Genomic DNA, 20,970 nt, shown 5'->3' with positions numbered 1-20,970 from the left:
CATAACCTAAACTGCTTTATAAAACTGATGTGTTGAAATTTATCTTTACTGCTTTTGCTTATGCTCTGATTCCAAACAAGAAGCTTTTCATAAGCTTCTTCTATCTCTGGGTCCATCTCATCATCAATATCATCCAAGTATGGATCACCAGCCCCTGATAAATCTGTCCCATTTTCTTCATAATCTGGAAAAAAGTCTTCTCTCTCAAGTAACTCTTGGTATTTCTCTTGGTAATCTGGATCAGCCACGGTGAAAGGAACACCATCAGAGGTATAAAATGTTGGTTCATTCATAAAATAGTTAGGATCATTTTCAGGTGTTGCTTCTCTGTATGTTGAGGTTGCATGAACTCTACCCCAGTTACTTGACCAGAGTTCTACAAGCTTCAGGAGCATTTGTTTCACATCTCTGCTGCAATTTGCATCTAGGACAACATTTTCAAGACTGCAGGCTTGATCCTAGGATCTGGGATCATGACTTGAGCCAAAGGCAGACCTTTAACTGACTGAACCACCCAGGCATCCCTTAGGGGTGATTATTTTATCTTACTTTTTTTTATTATTGTTAAAATTTTTATATTTGAGAGAGAACACAAGTGGGGTGAGGGGCAGTTGGAGAAGCAGACTCCCTGCTGACTCTGGGGTTAAAGGCAGCCGCTTAACCAACCCAGTCACTCAGATGCCCCAGAGGCCATAATTTTAAATGGGTAGGGAAGGGTTATGGACCATTGTAGTTTAGAAAAACATTTTCAGTAATATAATTGCTATGATTAGGTTTTAGTCTCAGTTATTTGATGTGTTGTGAAATTTCGAATAACTTTAAAGGAATATTTGAAATCTTTATTGTCTATCAAAGAAAGGCAAAGTTTTTAAAGAGTTGAGAAGTGCCTTGTTTAAACTGCATAGTGATTTTTATAGTTTTGAGTTTGAATGCCTGTAAGCCCAAAGTATACTCGACTTTACTCATATAACCCGCTTCACCTTTAAAAGCAATTGAACTTGTGCAACTTGGCTAGAAAAGTAGGATTTGACATTGAGAAAATCAGTGTACTATGAGGCTCTAGTAATACTAGTTTGAAAGCTATTTATTTATTTATTTATTTGACAGACAGAGATCACAAGCAGGCAGAGAGAGGGAGGGAAGCAGGCTCCCTGCTGAGCAGAGAGCCTGATGCGGGGCTCGATCCCAGGACTCTGGGATCGTGACCTGAGCTGAAGGCAGAGACTTTAACCAACTGAGCCACCCAGGTGCCCCTGAAAGCTATTTATTTTAACTACACAAGTAATATGTGAATAAATCCTCAAATCTGTGTAAAAATTCTAAGTTTAATTTTGACCAATCTCAGTTCTCCTCCTATCTCTGGAGCTAACCAGTATGATTAGTTTGAGGTTCTGTATTCTGCTCCTTAATGACTAGAAATCTAATTGGCTAGAAATGTGACTCTTAACTGTGGTGTTAGATTGGAAACTAGTCTCCATCAATAGCCATCAATCAATGTTGAAGTTAGAAATTCCATCTCCTGATTTCTGTCTATACAGAGTCCATTCAAGTTTCCTCTCCTACTTCATTAATTTTGCCTATATGTTATTAATCTTATTTCATCTACTCCAGTTTTTATGGTTGTCCAAATATTTAGGTTGAGCCATATGAAATTACTGTCTTAAAAGTATTTTGGACAATGTAGAATTTCATATTCCCATATTCTTCTTGGTGTGGATGAAACCAAAATCCCAGAAAGTTATGTAGAATATAATCATATAACTCTAAAGGCCTCAAAGAAAAATTTTTTAAGATTTATTTATTTATTTTGGAGAGAGAGAGAGAGCATGTGCCACGTGAGTGGGGTTGGGCGGGTGGAGAGGCAGAGACAGAGGAAGAGAGAATCTTCAAGCAGACTCCCCACTGATCGTGGAGCCTGACTTGTGGCTTGATTCCAGGCCCCTGGGATGATGATCTGAGCCGAAAGCCAGAGTTGACCTCTTAACTGACTGAGCCACCCAGGCACACCCCCCCTTTTTTTTTAAATGGAGATTGATGATTTGCAGTAAATGTACACAGGTGTAGTAAATGTATACAGGTGTATACTGTCACCAGTATCCAATATTCTGTCACTTCCATCACTGAAAGAAGTTCTGTATACCCATTTGTAGTCAATCACTGCTCCCATTCCTAGCTCCAAGCAACCACATACCTTTTTCTGTCTATAATCCATAGTTTTTTCTTTTCTAGAAATTTCATATAAATAGAATCATAAAATATATTAACTTATGTCTCTAGCTTCTCTTGCTTAGCATAGTACTTTGAGGTTCTTTCATATTGCATTTATCAGTAGTTTATTCCTTGTTTTTTTTTAAATGTGATGTTGCTTTTTTTTTTTTTTAAGATTTTATTTATTTATTTGACAGACAGAGATCACAAGCAGGCTGAGAGGCAGGCAGAGAGAGAGGGGGAGGCAGGGAGCCCGATGCAGGACTCGATCCCAGGACCCTGGGATCATGACTTGAACTGAAGGCAGAGGCTTTAACCCACTGAGCCACCCAGGTGCCCCAGTTTATTCCTTTTTATTGTTGAGTAGTATATCATTGTAAGGATGAATCTTTTGTTTATACATTCACTAGTTGATGGACATTTGAGTTGTTTCTAGTTTTTGGCAGTGAACATTCACCTATAAGTCTTTTTATGGACATTTTTTTTTTTTTTAATTTCTGTTAGGTAGATACCTAGGAGTGGAATTTCTGGGTTGTATGTTAAGTGTATGTCTAATTTTTTAAGTAACTGCTAACCTGTTTTCCAAAGTGATTGTAGCATTTTACATTCTCACTGTGATATGTGATGCTTTCAGTTCCTCCACATGGTCACCAACTTTATATTGTTATTTTTTTTATCTTAGCCATTTTAGCAGAAGTATAGTAGTATCTCATTGTGGTTTTAATTTGCATATCCCTTATGTCTTATAATATCAAGCATCTTATCGGGTGTTTATATGCCATTAATCTATCTTCTTTGATGAAGTGTCTACTCAGACTCTTAACTGTAGAGAACAAACTGAGGGTTGCTAAAGGGGAGGTGGACAGGGGGATGGGTTAAATGGGTGATAGGTATTAAGGAAGGTCCTTGTGATGAGCACTGGGTGTTTGTTTGTTTTTTTAAGATTTTTATTTATTTTTGTGCGCGCGCGAGAGAGAGATTGAGTACAAGCAGGGGGGAAGGGCAGAAGGAAAAGCAGACTTCCTATGGAACAGGGAGCCCAATATGGGACTCGATGCCAGGACCCCAGGATCATGATTCAAGTGGAAGGCAGACACCCAACCAACTGAACCTCCCAGGAGCTCAGAGCATTGGGTGTTATATGTAAGCAATGAATCTCTAAATTCTACTTCTGAAACTAATAATATACCATACGTTAGCTAACTGGAATTTAAATAAAAACTTGAAACAAAATAAAATGAGGTAATGTAAGTCTTTCATCTTTCATCTTTTTTTTAAAATTTTTTTTTATTTTTGCTAGGCTGTGCGCTTTGCATTTCAAATAAAGTTGAGAATGAGTTATCAATTTTTACAAAAATACTTGCTTGGGTTTTTTTTTTTTTTTAAAGATTTTATTTATTTTACCTGACAGAGAGAGAGATCACAAGTAGGCAGAGAGGCAGGCAGAGACAGAGAGGGAAGCAGGCTCCCTGCTGAGCAGAGAGCCAGATGCGGGGCTCGATCCCAGGACACTGAGATCATGACCTGAGCCGAAGGCAGCGGCTTAATCCACTGAGCCACCCTGGCGCCCCATTGCTTGGGTTTTTAAGAGGGGTTCCATTAAACCAATTTGGGGAGAATTGCCATTTTAATAATATTAATCTTTCAACCTATGAATATAGTGTATCTTTCTATTTTATTAGACCTTCCTAATTACTTTCAGCAATGTTTTCTAGTCTTCAGTGTATTGATCTTGTGCTTTTTTTTTTTTTACAATTTATTCCTAAGTATTTTATTTGTTTTGATAATGTTGCACATGAATTGCTTTCTTAATTTCATTTGCAGATGGTTTGTTGCTAGTATACAGAAATAAAATAGATTTTTTTGTATACTGGTTTTGTATCTTGTTTTTCCTAAACTCATTTATTCTAATAGGGCTTTTTGTTTGTTTGCTTTTTAGTTTCCTAAAGATTTTTTTATATATAAGATTATATGTTCTGAAGTAGAGGAAGTTTTAGTCCTTTTCCAATCCTTAGTCCTTCATTTTTCTTGCCTTATTGCACTGGCTAGAACCTCCAGTGTGATATTGAATGTAAGTTAGTAAGGGTGAATATCCTTGCCTTAAGATTCGTGGTTCTGGAGTTTCTATTTGGAATTTTCTATTTATAGTATCATAGGAAATAGGTTTACTGCCCTAAAGATCCCCTACATTACACTTATTTAGCCCTCCCTTACCCCCAAACCCCTGGCAAACACTACATTTTTTTTTAAACTGTCTCTGGTTTTAACTTTTCTCTATAATGTCATATGATTGGAATAATATAGTTTATAGCCTTTTTGTATTGGCTTCTTTCACTTAGGAATATGCATTTAGGTTTCCTTCATGTGTTTTCATGGATTGATATTACATTTCTTTTTAACACTGAATAATATTCCATTGTATGAAGGTACTACAGTTTATCTGTTCACCTATTGAAAGACAGCTGATTGCTTCTAAGTATTGGAAGTTATAAATAAAGCTGTTATAAACATTCATGTACAGGTTTTTGTGTAGACATAAGTTTTCAACTTAATTAGATAAATATCAAGAAGTGTGATTGCTGGGTCATAAGGTAAGAATATAAGAAACTTCCAAACTGTCTTGCAAAAGTGCCTGCACTTCAGCATTCCTACCAACAGTGAATGAAGTTCATGTCGTTCCACATCCTGATCAGTATTTGATACTGTCAGGGTTGAATTTTAGCCTTTCTAATGTGTGTGTATTGATATGGTATCTCATTGTTTCTTTAATTGCCATTCCCTAGTGATGTATGATGTACATTTCTATATGCTTATTTGCCATCTGTATATCTTCTTTTGTGAGATGTCTGTTCAGATCTCTTGCCTATTTTTTAATTGGATTGTTTTCTTATTGTTGTGTTTTAAGAGTTTTTTATATAATTTATATGCAGGGTCCTTTCTCAGATACGTTTTTTGCAAATATTTTCTCCCAGCCTGTGGCTTTTCTTTTTATTCTTTTAATTCATGGGTTATTTCAAACTGTGCTGTTGTACTTTCACATATTTTGGGATTTCCCAGATTTCTTTCTTCTGATGACTTCTATTTAATTTCTAAATTAATTAATTATTAGAGGATACTGTATTTTAAAAATAGCTTAATTAAGGAGAAGCTATGTGGCCCAGTCGGTTAAGTAGCTACCCTCAGCTCAGGTCATGATCCCAGCATCCTGATATGGAGCCCTGGATTGGGTTCCCTGCTCAGTAGGGAGTCTGCTTCTCCCTACCCCACTCTTGCATTCTTGCTCTCTCTCTCTCTCCTTCTCAAATAAATAAGTAAAATCTTTAAAATAACTTTATTGAGCTATAATTTGAGATATAATTCATATATTTTGAAATTCACCCTTTTATAATATTCATGAAGTTATACATTGACCATCATTACCTAATTCCAGAACCTTTCATCCCATCCAGAAGAAACACTGTACTCATTCATTACCAGTTACTCTTGAAACCACTGGAAACCACTGAATTTACTTTCTGTTCTTATGGGTTTGCCTCTTCTGAGTATTTCATATAAATTGTATCTTTAAAGTTCTTATTGATTATTTGCTTATCTTTTTGGAGAGGTCTATTCAAATCCATTTCCCAGTTTTTTAATTGGTTATCTGCTTTTTTATTTGTTGAATTATAAGAGTTGTTTGTTTGTTTTATATCCTGGATACAACTCCCTCATCAGATACATGATTTGTAATTTTTTTTTCACATTCTATCAGTTATCTTTTCACTTTTTCAATGGTGTACTTTGAAACACAGAAGTTTTAAAGAAGCTTGGTGGCATCCAGTTGACCTCTTTTTGGTATTATAGCTAAGAAATCATTGCTTAATTTGGAGAAGGTACTTTTTATCATTTCATTCTTTAAAGAAATGTTAAGACTAGTTCTATGGCCTACCATATAATTTGACATCGACAATATTATATGTACTCTTGAAATAATACTCTTGAATATTCAGTGTACTCTTGGAGTGAGCATTCAATAAACTTCGTTCAATCATATATTCTTTCATAGTATTTGAATCTTCCTTATCCCTCTGGTTTTCAATCTATTTAGTCTATCAATTTCCGGGAGAGGAATTCTCAATCTCAGAATGTATCAGAATATATAATTTATCCTTGTCAGATGGAATGTTCTGTCAATGTCTAGTTGGTTGCTTAATTCTTTTCTTTCCTTGTTGATCTTTTATCTAGTTCTATTCACTATTGAAAATGGGGTGTTAAAAGTGTTTGTTATTGTTCAGTTGTCTATTTTTCCATTTCTATTAATTTTCTCTTCATGATTTTGGTGCTCTGTTGTTAGTTACAAATATGTTTATAAATGTTATATCTTCTTTGATTGACATTTTATCATTATAAAATGTCCCTCTTTATTGCTAGTAATATTTTTTTGGTTTGTTTTAAAGTCTGATACTAGTATAGCTTTTCCAGCTTTCCTGTGGTTGCGGTTCGCATGGTATATCTTTTTCCAGACTTTTACTTTCAGTCTATTTGTATCTTTGAATCTAAAGTGTATCTCCTATAGACAACATAGAGTTAGATTATGCTTTTTAAAAATTTTGTCTGACAACATCTGCCTTTTATTTTTTAAATTTTTTTATTTTTTAAAGATTTTATTTATTTGGCAGACAGATCACAAGTAGCAGAGAGGCAGGCAGAGAGAGAGGAAGGGAAGCAGGCTCCCTGCTGAGCAGAGAGCCAGATGCGGGGCTCGATCCCAGGACCCTGGGATCATGACCTGAGCCGAAGGCAGAGGCTTTAACCCACTGAGCCACCCAGGCGCCCCCAACATCTGCCTTTTAATTGGATTGTTTAAACCATTTACATTTAATGTTCTTAATATAGTTGTAAATATGTCATTTTGCCTTTTGTTTTCCACATGTCTCCTCATTTGTTTCCTTTGTGTCTTACATCTTTCTCCTCTGTTTCTTCATTAGTGCTTTTTTTTGCATTGAGTGTATATTTTCTAATTGGCATTTTAATATCATTAATAAATTACTTATCTTTTCCATCCTTTTAATGGTATTGTTATTATACCTATTTCATCTATAAACCCAACAACATATTGTTGTTTACTTTATTGTCAACAGACATATTGTTGTATACTTTACTGTCATCATTTCTTTAGTCTATTACAGCTGTAGTCCTGTCCACGTACTTTGTGCTGTTACTGGGGATTACATTATACATGCATTACATTTCTCTGTGTTATTATAGGCCAAATGATACAGATTATTTATTTATTTAAGGGAGAGGGGGAGAGAGAATCTCAAGCAGATTCCACACTGAGCATGGAACCTGATATGGGACTGGATTTCATGATCCTGAGATCATGACCCAAGCCGCCATTGCATGGAGCCCTGGGTGTGGTACATAAACAATGAATTCTGGAACACTGAAAAGAAATAAAATAAAATAAAATAAAATGGAAAAAAAAAAGAGTCTGATGCTTAACTGACTGAGCTACCTAGATGCCCTTATATAATTGCTTTTTAAATCAGTTAAGAGGCAAGAGAAATAGACATTTATTTATAGTGTCTTTTATAATTACATAACGACTTTTACTTGTTCTTTTTGTTCATGTGGATTTGAATTATCATCTTGGATCACTTGCTTTCAGCCTAAAGAACTTTCTTTAGTATTTCCTTTAAGGCAGGTCTGCTAGGAACGTTATTCAATCAGTCTTTTTCAGGCAAAGTTCTTATTTTGCCTTTACTTTTGCATAATAGATTTGCTGGTTATAGGATTTTTATCTGATGGGTTTTTTTTTTTTTTCCTTTGAGTGCTTTGAATATTTTATCCTTCTATTGTTTTGACTGAGAAGTCTGCTGTTAGTCTTACTGGGGTTTCCTTGTAAACACCTCATCACTTTCCTCTTGTTGCTTTCAAGATTTTTTCCCTGCCTTTGACTTTCAGCGTATTTACCATGATGTTTCTGTTTGTGAGTCTCTTTGCATTTGTCCTCCTTGGAATTTGTTGAGTTTCTTGGATGTGCAGGTTATTGTTTTTCAGTAAATATAGTAAGTTGTTAGCCATTATTTTTGCAAATATTTTTTCTTCTCTTCTCTCCTGGTATGTACCCATTGTGAGTATGTTCTTGTATTTAATAGTTTTACATATCTCTGTGAATTTCTGTTCATTTTTCCTCATTCTTTTTCTTCTCTTTAGTCTTTGGCTTGCATAATCTCTATCAATATATCTTCAAGTTTGGTAGTTCTTTCTCCTGCCATTTCAGATCTACTTTTGAGCCCTGCATTATTTTGCTAAGGCTATCATAATAGGATACCACACTGGGTGACTTAAACAACAGAAACTTATTGTCTTACAATTCTGGAGCCTAGGAATCCAAAATCAAGGTAGGGCAGTGTTGTTTTATTCTGAGGGTTGTGAAGGAGTATTCTGTTCTGGGCCTTTTGCTGGACGACTTTAATGAAGTCTATTTTCCCCCTCTGTTGTTGTTCCTTAGTGAGGCACAGCTTGACTCTTTCTTGCACATCTAATATTTCTTTGCTTGAAATATGGACAGCCTAGTATATATTGTAGAAACTCCGAATACTGTTGTACTTTCTAAGATTTTAAAAAATATTATTATTTTTCTGGCCTGAAAAGTCTGTCTCCCTGTGATATATAATCATAGATCTCTGTGCCTATTTTAGTTTTTGATTCTTGTTTTTTAAAAAGATCTATTTATTTTAAAGAGAGAGCATGCATGTGAGTGGAAGGGGAGAGACAGAGGGGAGAATCTTCAAGCAGACTCCTCGCTGAGTGCAGAGCTGGTGCCGGGGCTCCATCCCACAACTCATGAGATCATGACCTGATCTGAAACCAAGAGTTGGATGCTTAACTGACTGAGCCACCTAGGCACCCCTGATTATTTTATTTTTTAGCCTTGATTCCTAAGGGTCACTTCAGGATCTATATAGGTGAGCCACTGATTTGGGTAGAGTTTATGTTAATACAACTTTGAGCCTATAAAAGAGTTCTACTGTCTCCTGATGAGTCTCTGGGTTAGTTGGGGAATGCAGACAAACAATAAACTGCGAAAATGTATTTAAAATACTTTGACCAGACAGAGGGCTAATTTCTTTGATATGTAGATCTTACAAATTGATTTTTAAAAATAAACAATTATCAGAAAAATAAGCTAATGAAAATGAACAGGAATTTACAGAAGTAGTATAAATGGATAGTAAACAGGAAAGGATGCTTAAGCTTTTTAAGAAATTCACATAAAATTCCATTTTTCATTCATGAAAGTTGAAAAATAATGATGTAGGGGGAAATGAGCTCTCCTTATTGTTAGTGTTTTAGAAGCATGTATTAGAATTTAAGATACATATGCCATTTTATGCAGCAATTCTAAGTGTGCAAAGAACATATGAACTGAAGAATATTCATTGCTGTGTTATTTATAGAAGTAAAAAATTAGAAGCAACTGAAATTTCCATTTTTGGAGATCTGATGAGCTGCCGTCAAATGGGAAACCATCCAGTTTGGGGAAAAAAAAAAGGCATGACTCTATATGTAGTAACATAGAAAAAGTTGTTCCTTTATATAATATGTCTGATTATATTTGTGTGTGAATTGAAAATAATAAGGATATTCATAATTCTCTGTAATTTGACTATTCTTAGAAGAGTAGAGTTGGTGGAAGGAGGAGAATTGGGGACCATCATATTTCTAAATGGCTTTATTTATTTATTTATTTGCTTACTTAATTTAACAGAGAGAAGAGAGTGCACACGTGAGAGCACAAGCAGGGGAAACAGTAGGCAGAGGGGGAGGTAGAGGGAGAAGCAGGCTTCCTGCTGAGCAGGGAGCCTGATACAGGGGTCAGTCTCAGGACCCAGGATCATGACTTGAGCTAAAGGCAGACACTTAACTGACTGAGCCACCCAGGCACCCCTAAAACTGCTTGCTTTTTTTTTTAATAACAAGCGTGTATTAAATTTATGTTTGGAAGGAAATATACATTATATAATATCTACTAAATTTATAAATTAAAAATTATATGTTTATAAATGAAAGATTTATTGCAAAAATTTTCTGGTGTGCTTCTTATTTAGGTATTGAATATGAACCATAACTAGTTTACAGAAGGTAAAGTGGTATGCTTTTCCATTATCTAGAGATTATACATAAATGAATGATTTCATTCTTAAGATTTGAAACATCTTTAAAAAACAACCTGAGTGGCTCGGTGGGTTGAGGCCTCTGCCTTCGGCTCGGGTCATGATCCCGGGGTCCTGGGATCGAGCCCCGCATCGGGCTCTCTGCTCGGCGGGGAGCCTGCTTCCTCCTCTCTCTCTGCCTCCTTCTCTGTGATCTCCGTCTGTCAAATAAATAAATAAAATCTTTAAAAAAAAACAAAAAAACAAAAAAAAACAACCTGGTTGAAAAAAATAATAACCTGGTTGAATGAGTCATGTGTTATATATATCTAGTATATTAATGTAGTCTTATCACTGAGGAAGGAAAAATTTAATAACCATTCACATCATATTCAAAATGTATTAGCTATTAGCCTATTCCATTTAAAATAATATTGGTTCAAGAATAGAAATTTTTTAATTAAATTGGATTGAAAAATACAAAGACTTATTTTTTAAGTCTTTATGTAGTATATCCTGTAATAACTATATTATAGTTGTTTTATTTTCTTTTAATTTTATAGTACTTTAATTTTAAATTTATGAAAATTATAGGTTGAAAATACTAATTATATGTGTATAATCCATTTATTTTACATTATGGAATCAAAATTTATCACAGGTTTCGTCTTGATATATATCGCTGTTTGGCCAGTCCAGCTCTAATAATGTTAACGGAGGAGGATCCAATTCTGAGAGCATTTGAACTTAGTGCTGATTTAAAAGAATTAAGTCTCGTGGAGGTGGAATTCAGGTGAGAATGAGTGGAAATTGTAAATTATATCCTTTTTTCAAGAATCTCTTCAGCCTGAGTTTTTTTTTTTTTCCATAAACCAAATTCATGTTTATATTTATTTACTTTTGATCCAAGATGACCAGACCTTGCCGCCACTTACCTGGGGTTTTCCTTCAGGCTCAGTGGCTTAGACCTTGATATTACTTAGGTCACTCTTTCTCCACCTGCCCTTTGCCATTTGTTGAATGTTGCCAAAGGAGTTCTAAGACAGTGAAGAGTAAGGGGAGTGGCAGCCTTAAGCAAGAGCAAATTTATAACTGTTCTCTATTCTGCCTCCCCTTATTCTCAGATTCTATAGTCATCCTGAGAGCTTGGTCCTTCATAACTTTCAGAAGCATGTAGAATGCTTTCTGTGTTTCAGGAACGTTCCATACACACAGACATAGTCTGTTTTCACTGTTGGTGAGATTTTTCTATTAGGAGACACATAATATGTAGATATAAAAATAAAATACTACTGATTAAGAGGGATGAATCCCATTCTGAGTTTTTTTCTGAAATGAAGAGTTGAATGTAATTTTGACACAAAGAATCATTGTTTATCAATTTCTCTTAGAGAGTTAAGTTGGGATAATAGAAAAAGGCTTTGGAAAAAGAAGCTATTACATAAAAATGAAATACTGCTGATTAAGAGGGATGAATCCCATTCTGAGTTTTCTTCTGAAGTGAAGAGTTAAATGTAATTTTGACATAAAGAACCATTGGTATCAATTCCCCTTAGAGAGTTAAGGTGGGGGAACAAAAAAAGGCTTTGGGAAAAGTAGCCTATTAAACTACTAATTTAAACATTTAAAAAATGAAAGTCCTTAGGAAATTATATTTCTTAGACTTGAGGAAAATCTTTGAGACTTTCCCTTATTTTAAAGTATCCCTTGTGCCCCCTGAAAGAGAGATTGATCATTTCTTGATAGTTCCTGCTGGAAGGTTTCTGGGGTGCAGGTTACACCTATCTCTACCTTTCCTTTTCTGTCTAGCTGCTCTGGGAGGTGCCCCCTCTTTGCATTGCACTCCTCTAGTGACTTGACAAGATGGAAAGATTCAGACTTCTTCCTGGAAGGGTGACAAGAAGCTTGCAATTTTCTTATGCCTTAATAACAGTTTATAGTGTGTTTTTGATAGCTGAGTTCTAGAAACTTTTTAAATAACCTGTTCATAAGTTTTTAAGTATGGAACTCCTGTATTTCAATTTGGATAAGTTAAATTTTGTTTTATTTAAACTCGATAGGACACAAAGTATATACTTCAAGAAAAACATAAGACATGGTTAAAATGTAACTTGTTGGTACTTTTAACTTTATTAGCATATGAGGCTGTTATAAAGTTATTCCTTTTAATTCTAAAGAACTTCTTATTATAACCTTATAATTGGAGTTCTCAGTTACCATATAAAGTAGAATTCATTCAGCTCCTTCCAAAAAGGATTTGAAGCAACTGCTATGATTATTCTGTAATCATCGGATAATAAAGTTAGATTTTGAACATAGATCATAAAATCCATTTACTTTAATTCAATTTTTAAAAAATTATTTATTTATTTGAGAGAGAGACAGAGATAATGAGAGAGAGCACACAAGTGATGAGGAGAGGGAGAAGCAGGCTCCTTGCTGAGCAGGGAGCCCGATGTGGGGTTCGATCCCAGGACCCTGAGATCGTGACCTGAGCCGAAGGCAGACGCTTAACCAACTAAGCCACCCAGGTGCCCCCAATCTCCTTGTTTTTGTAGACAGGGAAAGTGACATATATAGGTTAGATATTTTACTGATAAGCATCATCTAATTAGGAACAGAGTTAGCAAGAATTGTAACTAGAACATAGGACTCCTGGCTTCTAGTCTACTATATTTCCACCTAAACTATACACAGCCACTTATTAGTCTTATAATAATTTGTTAAAGATTAAGAAAATTAGATTAATAAAATATATTAATCTTACTGAATTCAGTGGTCTGTCAGTGTTTACCTAAAGATGAGACCTCTTTGTAATAATACATACTTTTGATGAATATTCTCATCTGTAATTGGATTCCTAGACTAAGAAGCAGTAATACTTCATTTGTTAAAGAAATATAATTGCTTATTTTTAAGTAGTTTTGGTTATGTAGTAAATCCAAAGAATAGATAGAAAAATGTTAGCCTCTAAGGAAAAGTTTTTAATTCTTTGAGTGATAATTTTCTGTTCATGGAAAATCCCATTATGTAGATGATTAACCATTGGGAAATTTTTCTGTTTTTCCCTTTCCCAGTAAGGAGCAAAAAACTGAAGGGCGCCTGGGTGGCTCAGTGGGTTAAGCCTCTGCCTTCAGCTCAGGTCATGGTCTCAGAGTCCTGGAATCGAAGCCCGCATCGAGCTCTCTGCTCAGTGGGGAGCCTGCTTCCCCCCCTCTCTCTGCCTGCCTCTCTGCCTAATTGTGATCTCTCTCTCTCTCTGTCAAATAAATAAATAAAATCTTTTAAAAAAGAGAGAAAAAAATGGAATAAAAATTATTTTCTGACCCCAATTGACTCATATTTATACCTAACTTATTTTCGAGTTATTACACTCAGACATAATTTTAATATAACTGATGTTCTTAAAGAGAATTATCTGCTAAAACTTCTCAGTTGCTCACAAGTTTGTTGATATAGCCCTGTCTTTTTTTTCCCCCAAAGATTTTATTTATTTATTTGATAGGGAGAGAGAGTGAGCGCACAAGCAGGGGGAGCAGCAGGCAGAGGGAAAGGGAGAAGCAGCCTCTCTGAGGAGTAGGGAGCCCAACGCGGGGCTCTATCCTAGGACCCTGGGATTATGACGTCAGCCATAGGCAGTTACCCTACCAACTGAGCGACCCTGGCACCCCGATTTAGGCCCGTCTTTAATTAGCAGTTAAATCCTAAGTTTCAGGGAATAGTGATTATGAAAGAAAATTCTTTACTAGGAATATTTCAGCGTCTTTTCTTTCCAACTTGAATTTTATTCAAACAAACACTTTAAAAGTGAATGAGAATACTATTTTAATATCAAAAGTAGCATATATCATGTTGTAGACAATTATTGAAAACAACTCTCATTAAAGGTACATATTAATATTTATTGGATAGCAGTATTATTATCTATTGTTTAGATGAGTAACGTGAAAGAAGTTTTACGTCAGACAGAAGTTTTACATCAGACAGAGAATAATGGCAAATGAGTTAATAGCTGGTTGGAAACTATAAACAGAATTTCTAGGAATATCAGTATGTATAAGGAAATACTGTACTCTCTAAAATTATCCGTGTGAACACAGGGAATAGAATTGTGTTACAGTTTCCCCCCAAGCTGTAGAGAATTTATGCACCAGTAGCTTCTTTTGACCATCAGCACAAGTGACTTCAGATTTTGAAGAGCCCTGTCAGAATTAAAATGTTACTGAGTAAGTAATTTTCTATTGAAAAGAACTTAATTAGAAGCTGGAAGTGACATTTCTAATAATAAACTATTGCATTTTGCAGGAGTGATTATGAGGAACTAGCCCGACAATGTAAAATGTTTGCTAAAGATTTGCTTGCACAAGCGCGGAATTCACGAGAATTGGAAGTTATCCTAAACCATACATCTAGTGATGAGCCTCTTGACAAACGGGGACTACTAGAAGAAAGAATGAATTTAAGTCGTCTAAAACTTGCTATCAAATATAACCAAAAGGAGGTATGAGGCTTTCTGTGATATATATACATTACTTCCAGGGTGCCTAGGTGGCACAGTTGGTTAAGTGTCTGACTCTTAGTTTCGGCTCAGGTCGTGATATCAGGTTCATGAGATAAAGCCAGCCTCCTTGCTCAGTGTGAAGTCTACTTGGGGTTTTTTCTCCCTTTCCCTCTACCTTTCCTGCTACTACTCTCCCTCTTTCTAAAATAGATAAATAAATCTTTTAAAAAAAAGAATTATTTCCTCCATAGTAGTATAGTGGTTCAGGGCAATTAATTGAGAATTAAAGATATGTACTCTACCATCACTTTTATAAAAACGTTATTTATTTATTTAAGAGCGAGAGCATGAACGGGTTGAGGGTTAGAGGGAGAGGGAGAAGCAGACTCCCTGTTGAGCCAGGGAGCCCAATGTGGGGCTCGATTTCAGGACCCTGGAGTCATGACCTGAGCCAAAGGCAGATGCTTACCTGACTGAACCATCCAGGCACCCCAAGGGTGGCGTTAAGCAAATACTCAATAAATGGCAGTTGCTATTATTATTATTATTTTGGTTCAGAGACAGTTTACTACTTTCCTTTTTTAAGAAATATTGAAGTATTGTTGATACAAATTGTTTTTAACAATTAATTTTAATTATAATAATAATAATGTTAATTTAGTATTTTTGCCAAATAGTAGCTATTTAAATAAGATCTTGTGTGGTAAGTACTTTCATAATGATGGTTCTATCTTGTATTTTGTCTGTCGTAGGTTGGTTTTGTTGATTTGGTTACAAATGGCGCTTTCTATAGTACCTTTCTGTTTAAACATAAAGTATCAGATGCTGTTTCCTGGTTCTTATTTCTTAATTCATTGAAGCCCAAAGGTGGAGAGGCCCATGATGTGATAACTAAATTCAATTTGATTCTACTGGCATCATCTTTTCCTATTAAGGGAAATACCTATTTTTAATCCCCGCACATACACACACACGCGCGCGCGCACACACACATAACACACACACACACACACGATACATGATTCAGGAACTTGAAGAAGGAAGGTATGCATTTTAAATTTCATTTTTTGAGATAATTTACTAAACACAGGTGTTTGTGTGTAGGTAACGATACCTAGCTGATAGTATGAGGTATTGGTAAATGATACTTTTAAGGTATTTTTTTCTAAGACCCATTATTTTTTTTTAAAAAGGTTTGATTTATTTATTTTAGTGAGAGAGAACACGAGAGAGCACGAGCACAAGCAGGGGAAGGAGCAAAAGGAGAGGGACAAAGAGACACCACAACTATCGCAGGGCTCATTCTCCCTACCCTGAGATCATGACCTGAACTGAACTCATTGGACATTAAGCCAGCTGAGCCACCTAGATGCCCCTAAGGCCCATTATTTTTATTATTAATATAGATGTTGGAGTAAAACTTGGTTATCAGATTTGTATTAATATAAAAATGTGACCTGAGACACATAATGGTAGAAGGCAAGATACAGGACTTCTGGTGCTAGGAGCAGAATTTTTTATTATTTTGGTTGAAAATTTGAGCCTCACAGTGGTTTGTGAGGAAATTGGTACAAGAATTTTAAGATGTTTATTTTAATATTACCTACATAGTATATCACTTACCCAGATTTCTGGTTTCAAATCTTATACTTTTTCTAATACTCTAAGGTTCTTGATTAAGATAAAATATCTATGGGGCACCTGGGTGGCTCAGTCATTAAGTGTCTGCCTTTGGCTCAGGTCATGGTCCCAGGGTCCTGGGATCAAGCCCCACACTGGGCTCCCTGCTTGTCAGGAGGCCTGCTTTGCCCTCTCCGACTCCCCCTGCTTGTGTTCCCTCTCTTGCTGTGTCTCTCTGTCAAATAAATAATAAAATATTTAAAAAAAAAAGGAAAACATTTATAGAAAAAAATTAAACACAAGAATTTGGATCAGTGTAATTAGATTATAAATCAACAACATACCTGTGTGCTTAAAAAGGAAGTATAGCACTAATGTGTATAAATAGAAACAATATAGAACACCTGATAAAATTGTCCTCTAATACACATTTTGACTACATCTTAGGTTAATTTATTTACTTCCGTGCTCTACGACTTAAAATAGACATGAAATACTATTAAATGATGGAATAAAGAGATAGCAAGTTACAAAATCAACTTAAGTGATTGGAAAAAGAAACCCCAAAGAAAGGTGGAAAGACTGAGATTGTCCTGGTTAGGGAAGGAAAAACTAAGAGCCAGTTTCCTAATGATTGAGATATATATATATATATCACCCTGAGGACTAACAGATGTAACCAAATGTTCCATTCTAAGGAAGATGCAAGAAAAGGAAAGAAGAATTAGTAGTAATATTTTTATTTGAAAGGAAAATACTCTGTAATTTTAAGGATGCATGAAAATATAGTTTTTTAAGCTAGATTTCTAGATATGATCAAAGGGGAGGATAATGTCTTCCCAAATAGTTGGTAGACTTTGTTTAGGTAATCTGCCCTGGATAACAATTCCTGACAATCAGTGGCATAAAACAGTATTTCATAATCATTTATAATAATTTCATAATCATTTTATTCTGCTCTTGGATTGTGTAGGCCAGGAATTAGGAAAGGGCACAGCAAGCATGGATAATTTGTCCTTGCTTCACTGTGTCTAGGGTCTCAGCTGGAGGTAGCTCAGATTACTGGGGGTACAGTCATGTGGAGGCTTCTTCACTCAAATGTCTGGTGTCTGAGCCAGCAGCTAAAGACCAGCAGGGAGCTCTCCCGTGGGCTGAGTGGATGCATTGAGGGTTGGCCTCCTGAGCAATTAGTACTGGAATCATGGAAGGGCATGGTCATCATGGTGGGTTGACTGTGAGGAGATGATCTAAGAAGCTTCCGAGGGCTGCCCAGAGTGCCTACATGTAGCCTGGGCTTCCTCACAGCATAGTTGCTTTGGGTAGTAGGATGCTTTATATGACAGATAATGGCATCAAAATCAGGTGTTAGTTAAACAAGGTGGAACCTGCATAACCTTTTAAAACCGACTCTCAGAAGTCACATGGTATCACTTCTTCCAGAATTTACTGACTAAACCAATCACAGCTTTGTTGAATTGAAGGGTATGAAACATGATAACCCACCTCTTGATGAGAGGAGTAGCAAAGAATTTGTATCATTGTTTTAAAACCAACACAGACCTAAAACATTTCTAGTTGAAATCTTGTCCTTCAAATTACATATTTAACGTGGCTATTAATTAAATCATTATTATAAAGAGGGATGGCAAGGACAGCAGTCAGTCCTTTGATATTGGGGGAAAGGGAGAAACCACTAGTTTCTCCTTTAGTAGTTTGGGATGCTACTAAACTGGGTAGTTGATGGGAGGAAAAGCTATTTCTCTCTGCAGTATTTCATCTTGAGAGACAAATTAAGATCCCTTAAGAGCACTAGAATCTGAGCAGAAGAATGAAGTAAGACTTAACTGCCAAAAACAAGTATAGTATATAGGAAATTCCTTTTTTTTTTTTTTAAGATTTTATTTATTTGAGAGATGGAGAGAAAGAGCATGAGCAGTGGGGAGGGGCAGAGGGAGAAGGGAAGCAGACTCCATGCTGAGTAGGGAGCCTGACATGGGGCTCAGTCTCAGAACCCTAAGATCATGACCTAAGCCAAAATCAATAGTCACATGCTCACCAGATTGAGCCACCTGGGCACCCAGGATAAATAATTTTAAAACAGAAGATTGACCAATTAGTTTTTAATATATTAATGACATTATGATCACTTTGTTCATTTCAAACCTGATCACATAATTGTACCCACAGTTACCAGAATCCGTAAGTTATACTTCACAACTTGAGCATTATATTGGGAAAATACTGCTTCTGAAATTAGTAAACTAAGAAGCTTTGTAAACTTTGGTAAATTGATTCCTATACTTGAACTAGAATTTCCCTCTTATTTGGCAATATATTTTTTTTTCTTACACAGAATTCAGTTTTAAGCAGCTTGAGAGTATAATACATTTAAAGAAATTCTCAGTGTTTTCATGGAGCATAAATGTATCTGATGTTTAGGCTTGGATTGCTTTGCTATCTTAGTGTCTTGGTTTCTTCTAACTGGAATCAGTAGTTCTTCTAGAAAGAAGTGTTTTCTTTTGGTTTGTGGTTGTTAACTTTGAAATTTCACAAACATTATGAGAGTCTCTATAAATTAAATTTTGCAAAATGGCTAAGTAGGCTATTAATATTAATACTTAAATACTACATGAATCAGGCACTATTCTAAGAGCTTTATATTTAATCCTTGTAACAAGTTTATGGGTTGAGACTATTATCCCCATTTTATAGATGGGAAATTTGAGGCTGAAAGATGTTTAAAGACTTGCTCAAGGTCAATTATTAAGTGGCAGAGCCTGGATTTGAATCCAGGTAATCTGGCTCCAGAGTCTATGCTCTCAAACTCTACACTCTTTTATTACATATAAGAAAAACAAAAAACAAAAAATTATGTGAATTGTGTAGAATTGATTTTAAACTATTAATACTTTGATTATAAGTTAAATAATGGTATTATCAAATTGTATCTATAGGCAATTTATTGTTAATTATTAATATAATGAATAGTTATTAATAGTTATTTATTTTTGTGTATATATGTGTGTGTTCTTTTCAGTTTGTCTCACAGTCTAACTGCCAGCAGTTCCTGAACACTGTTTGGTTTGGACAGATGTCAGGTTACCGACGTAAGCCCACCTGTAAGAAGATAATGACAGTTTTGACAGTTGGCATCTTTTGGCCAGTTTTGTCACTTTGTTATTTGATAGCTCCCAAATCTCAGTTCGGCAGAATCATTCACACTCCTTTTATGAAATTTATTATTCATGGAGCATCATATTTCACGTTCCTGCTGTTACTAAACCTCTACTCTCTTGTCTACAATGAGGATAAGAAAAACACAATGGGGCCAGCCCTTGAAAGAATAGACTATCTACTTATACTGTGGATTATTGGTAAGTGTCAAGTTTATTCAAAAGATTCCCCTTTTATATAGCCCTTAGTTCTCCCTTACTTGCTGGCATTACAAACATGTGTGTTCACTTTATAATTTTAAACTGTTTGCACAGCAAGAATTTGAACACTTTCATTAAAGACTTAACTAACATTTTTGTAATGGTAAATGATCCTGAACTTGATAAGGGAGCAGATCTCTTATTTAATATTACTTAATTATTTGGAAGTGAAAAATTCTTTATTCTCAGTCTCTAAAATTATTTATCATTAAAACAGAAAAATTGTGCTGATGAATGCTTTTTTTGGGTATAAGAGTATGAATCTTCTTAGGTACTTTGATATATTATACTTTGTTGCATTTGAAGAGTTAACTATTTTTTTTATTTAAATTTTTTTTATTAAAACATTACTTTCCCTTTTAAGAATCTATGAACTGGGGTGCCTGGGTCGCTCAGATAGTTAAGTGTCATGTTAAGTGTCAAGTCATGATCTCCAGGTCCTGGGATGGGGCCCCATGTCAGGCTCACTGGGGAGTCTGCTTCTCCCTCTCCCTCTGCCTCTCCCCCTGCTTGTGCTCTCTCTCCATCTCTGTCTCTGTATCTCTTTAAAATGAATAGTTTTAAAAAAGAACCTTTGAACTTACAAGGTTATATCTTTATCTTTGTTATAGAAACATTATTGGAATTTAGATTTAAAGGATTCCCTGGTGACTCACTGAATATGAATCAGTTCTTTGTAATAATAACCAGATCATTTTAGAAATGGCCAGGTTTTTAAATATAAGAAACTTTATTTTCTGAAAATCGTTTTTGTGAGTGTTATGCTATATGATAAATATTTTAAATGACCTCCTGCAGTTGTTATAACTCTTGCCCTTTTTTTGTGGGGAATGGAAGGGAGTTGAGATATAATCACATTGTCTATTTATGGTCTTTTAATGACATCTCCTTTATTTCCTTCTGTATCTTCAGCCTTGTTTTGTTTTTGTTTTTAAATTCAATTTAGTTAACACATAGTGTATTATTAGTTTCAGGGGTAGAATTTAGTGATAAATCAGTTGCATTTAACACCCAGTGCTCATTACGTTAAGTGACCTTCTTATGCCCATCACCCAGTTACTCCATT

The 20,970-nt window shown here is 35.3% G+C and overlaps 1 protein-coding gene across 4 annotated transcripts in view; it reads left to right on the top strand.

Moving 5' to 3' along the window:
- Window positions 1-20,970, top strand: part of TRPC1 (transient receptor potential cation channel subfamily C member 1) — a 70,870-nt gene that overhangs the window by 23,675 nt on the left and 26,225 nt on the right. For all 4 annotated transcript variants that reach the window (XM_032346806.1, XM_032346797.1, XM_032346823.1 and 1 more), the window contains 3 exons: window positions 11,011-11,142; window positions 14,655-14,850; window positions 19,508-19,844. In XM_032346806.1, the coding sequence (XP_032202697.1) occupies window positions 11,011-11,142; window positions 14,655-14,850; window positions 19,508-19,844 (665 nt within the window). The remainder of the gene's footprint in view (window positions 1-11,010; window positions 11,143-14,654; window positions 14,851-19,507; window positions 19,845-20,970) is intronic.

Source organism: Mustela erminea, chromosome 1, assembly GCF_009829155.1.
Source record: "Mustela erminea isolate mMusErm1 chromosome 1, mMusErm1.Pri, whole genome shotgun sequence".
In the NCBI taxonomy this organism is placed as follows: domain Eukaryota; kingdom Metazoa; phylum Chordata; class Mammalia; order Carnivora; family Mustelidae; genus Mustela; species Mustela erminea.
The sequence above is the reverse complement of the archived record's forward strand: the minus strand, read 5'-3'. Positions and strand labels throughout refer to the sequence as shown.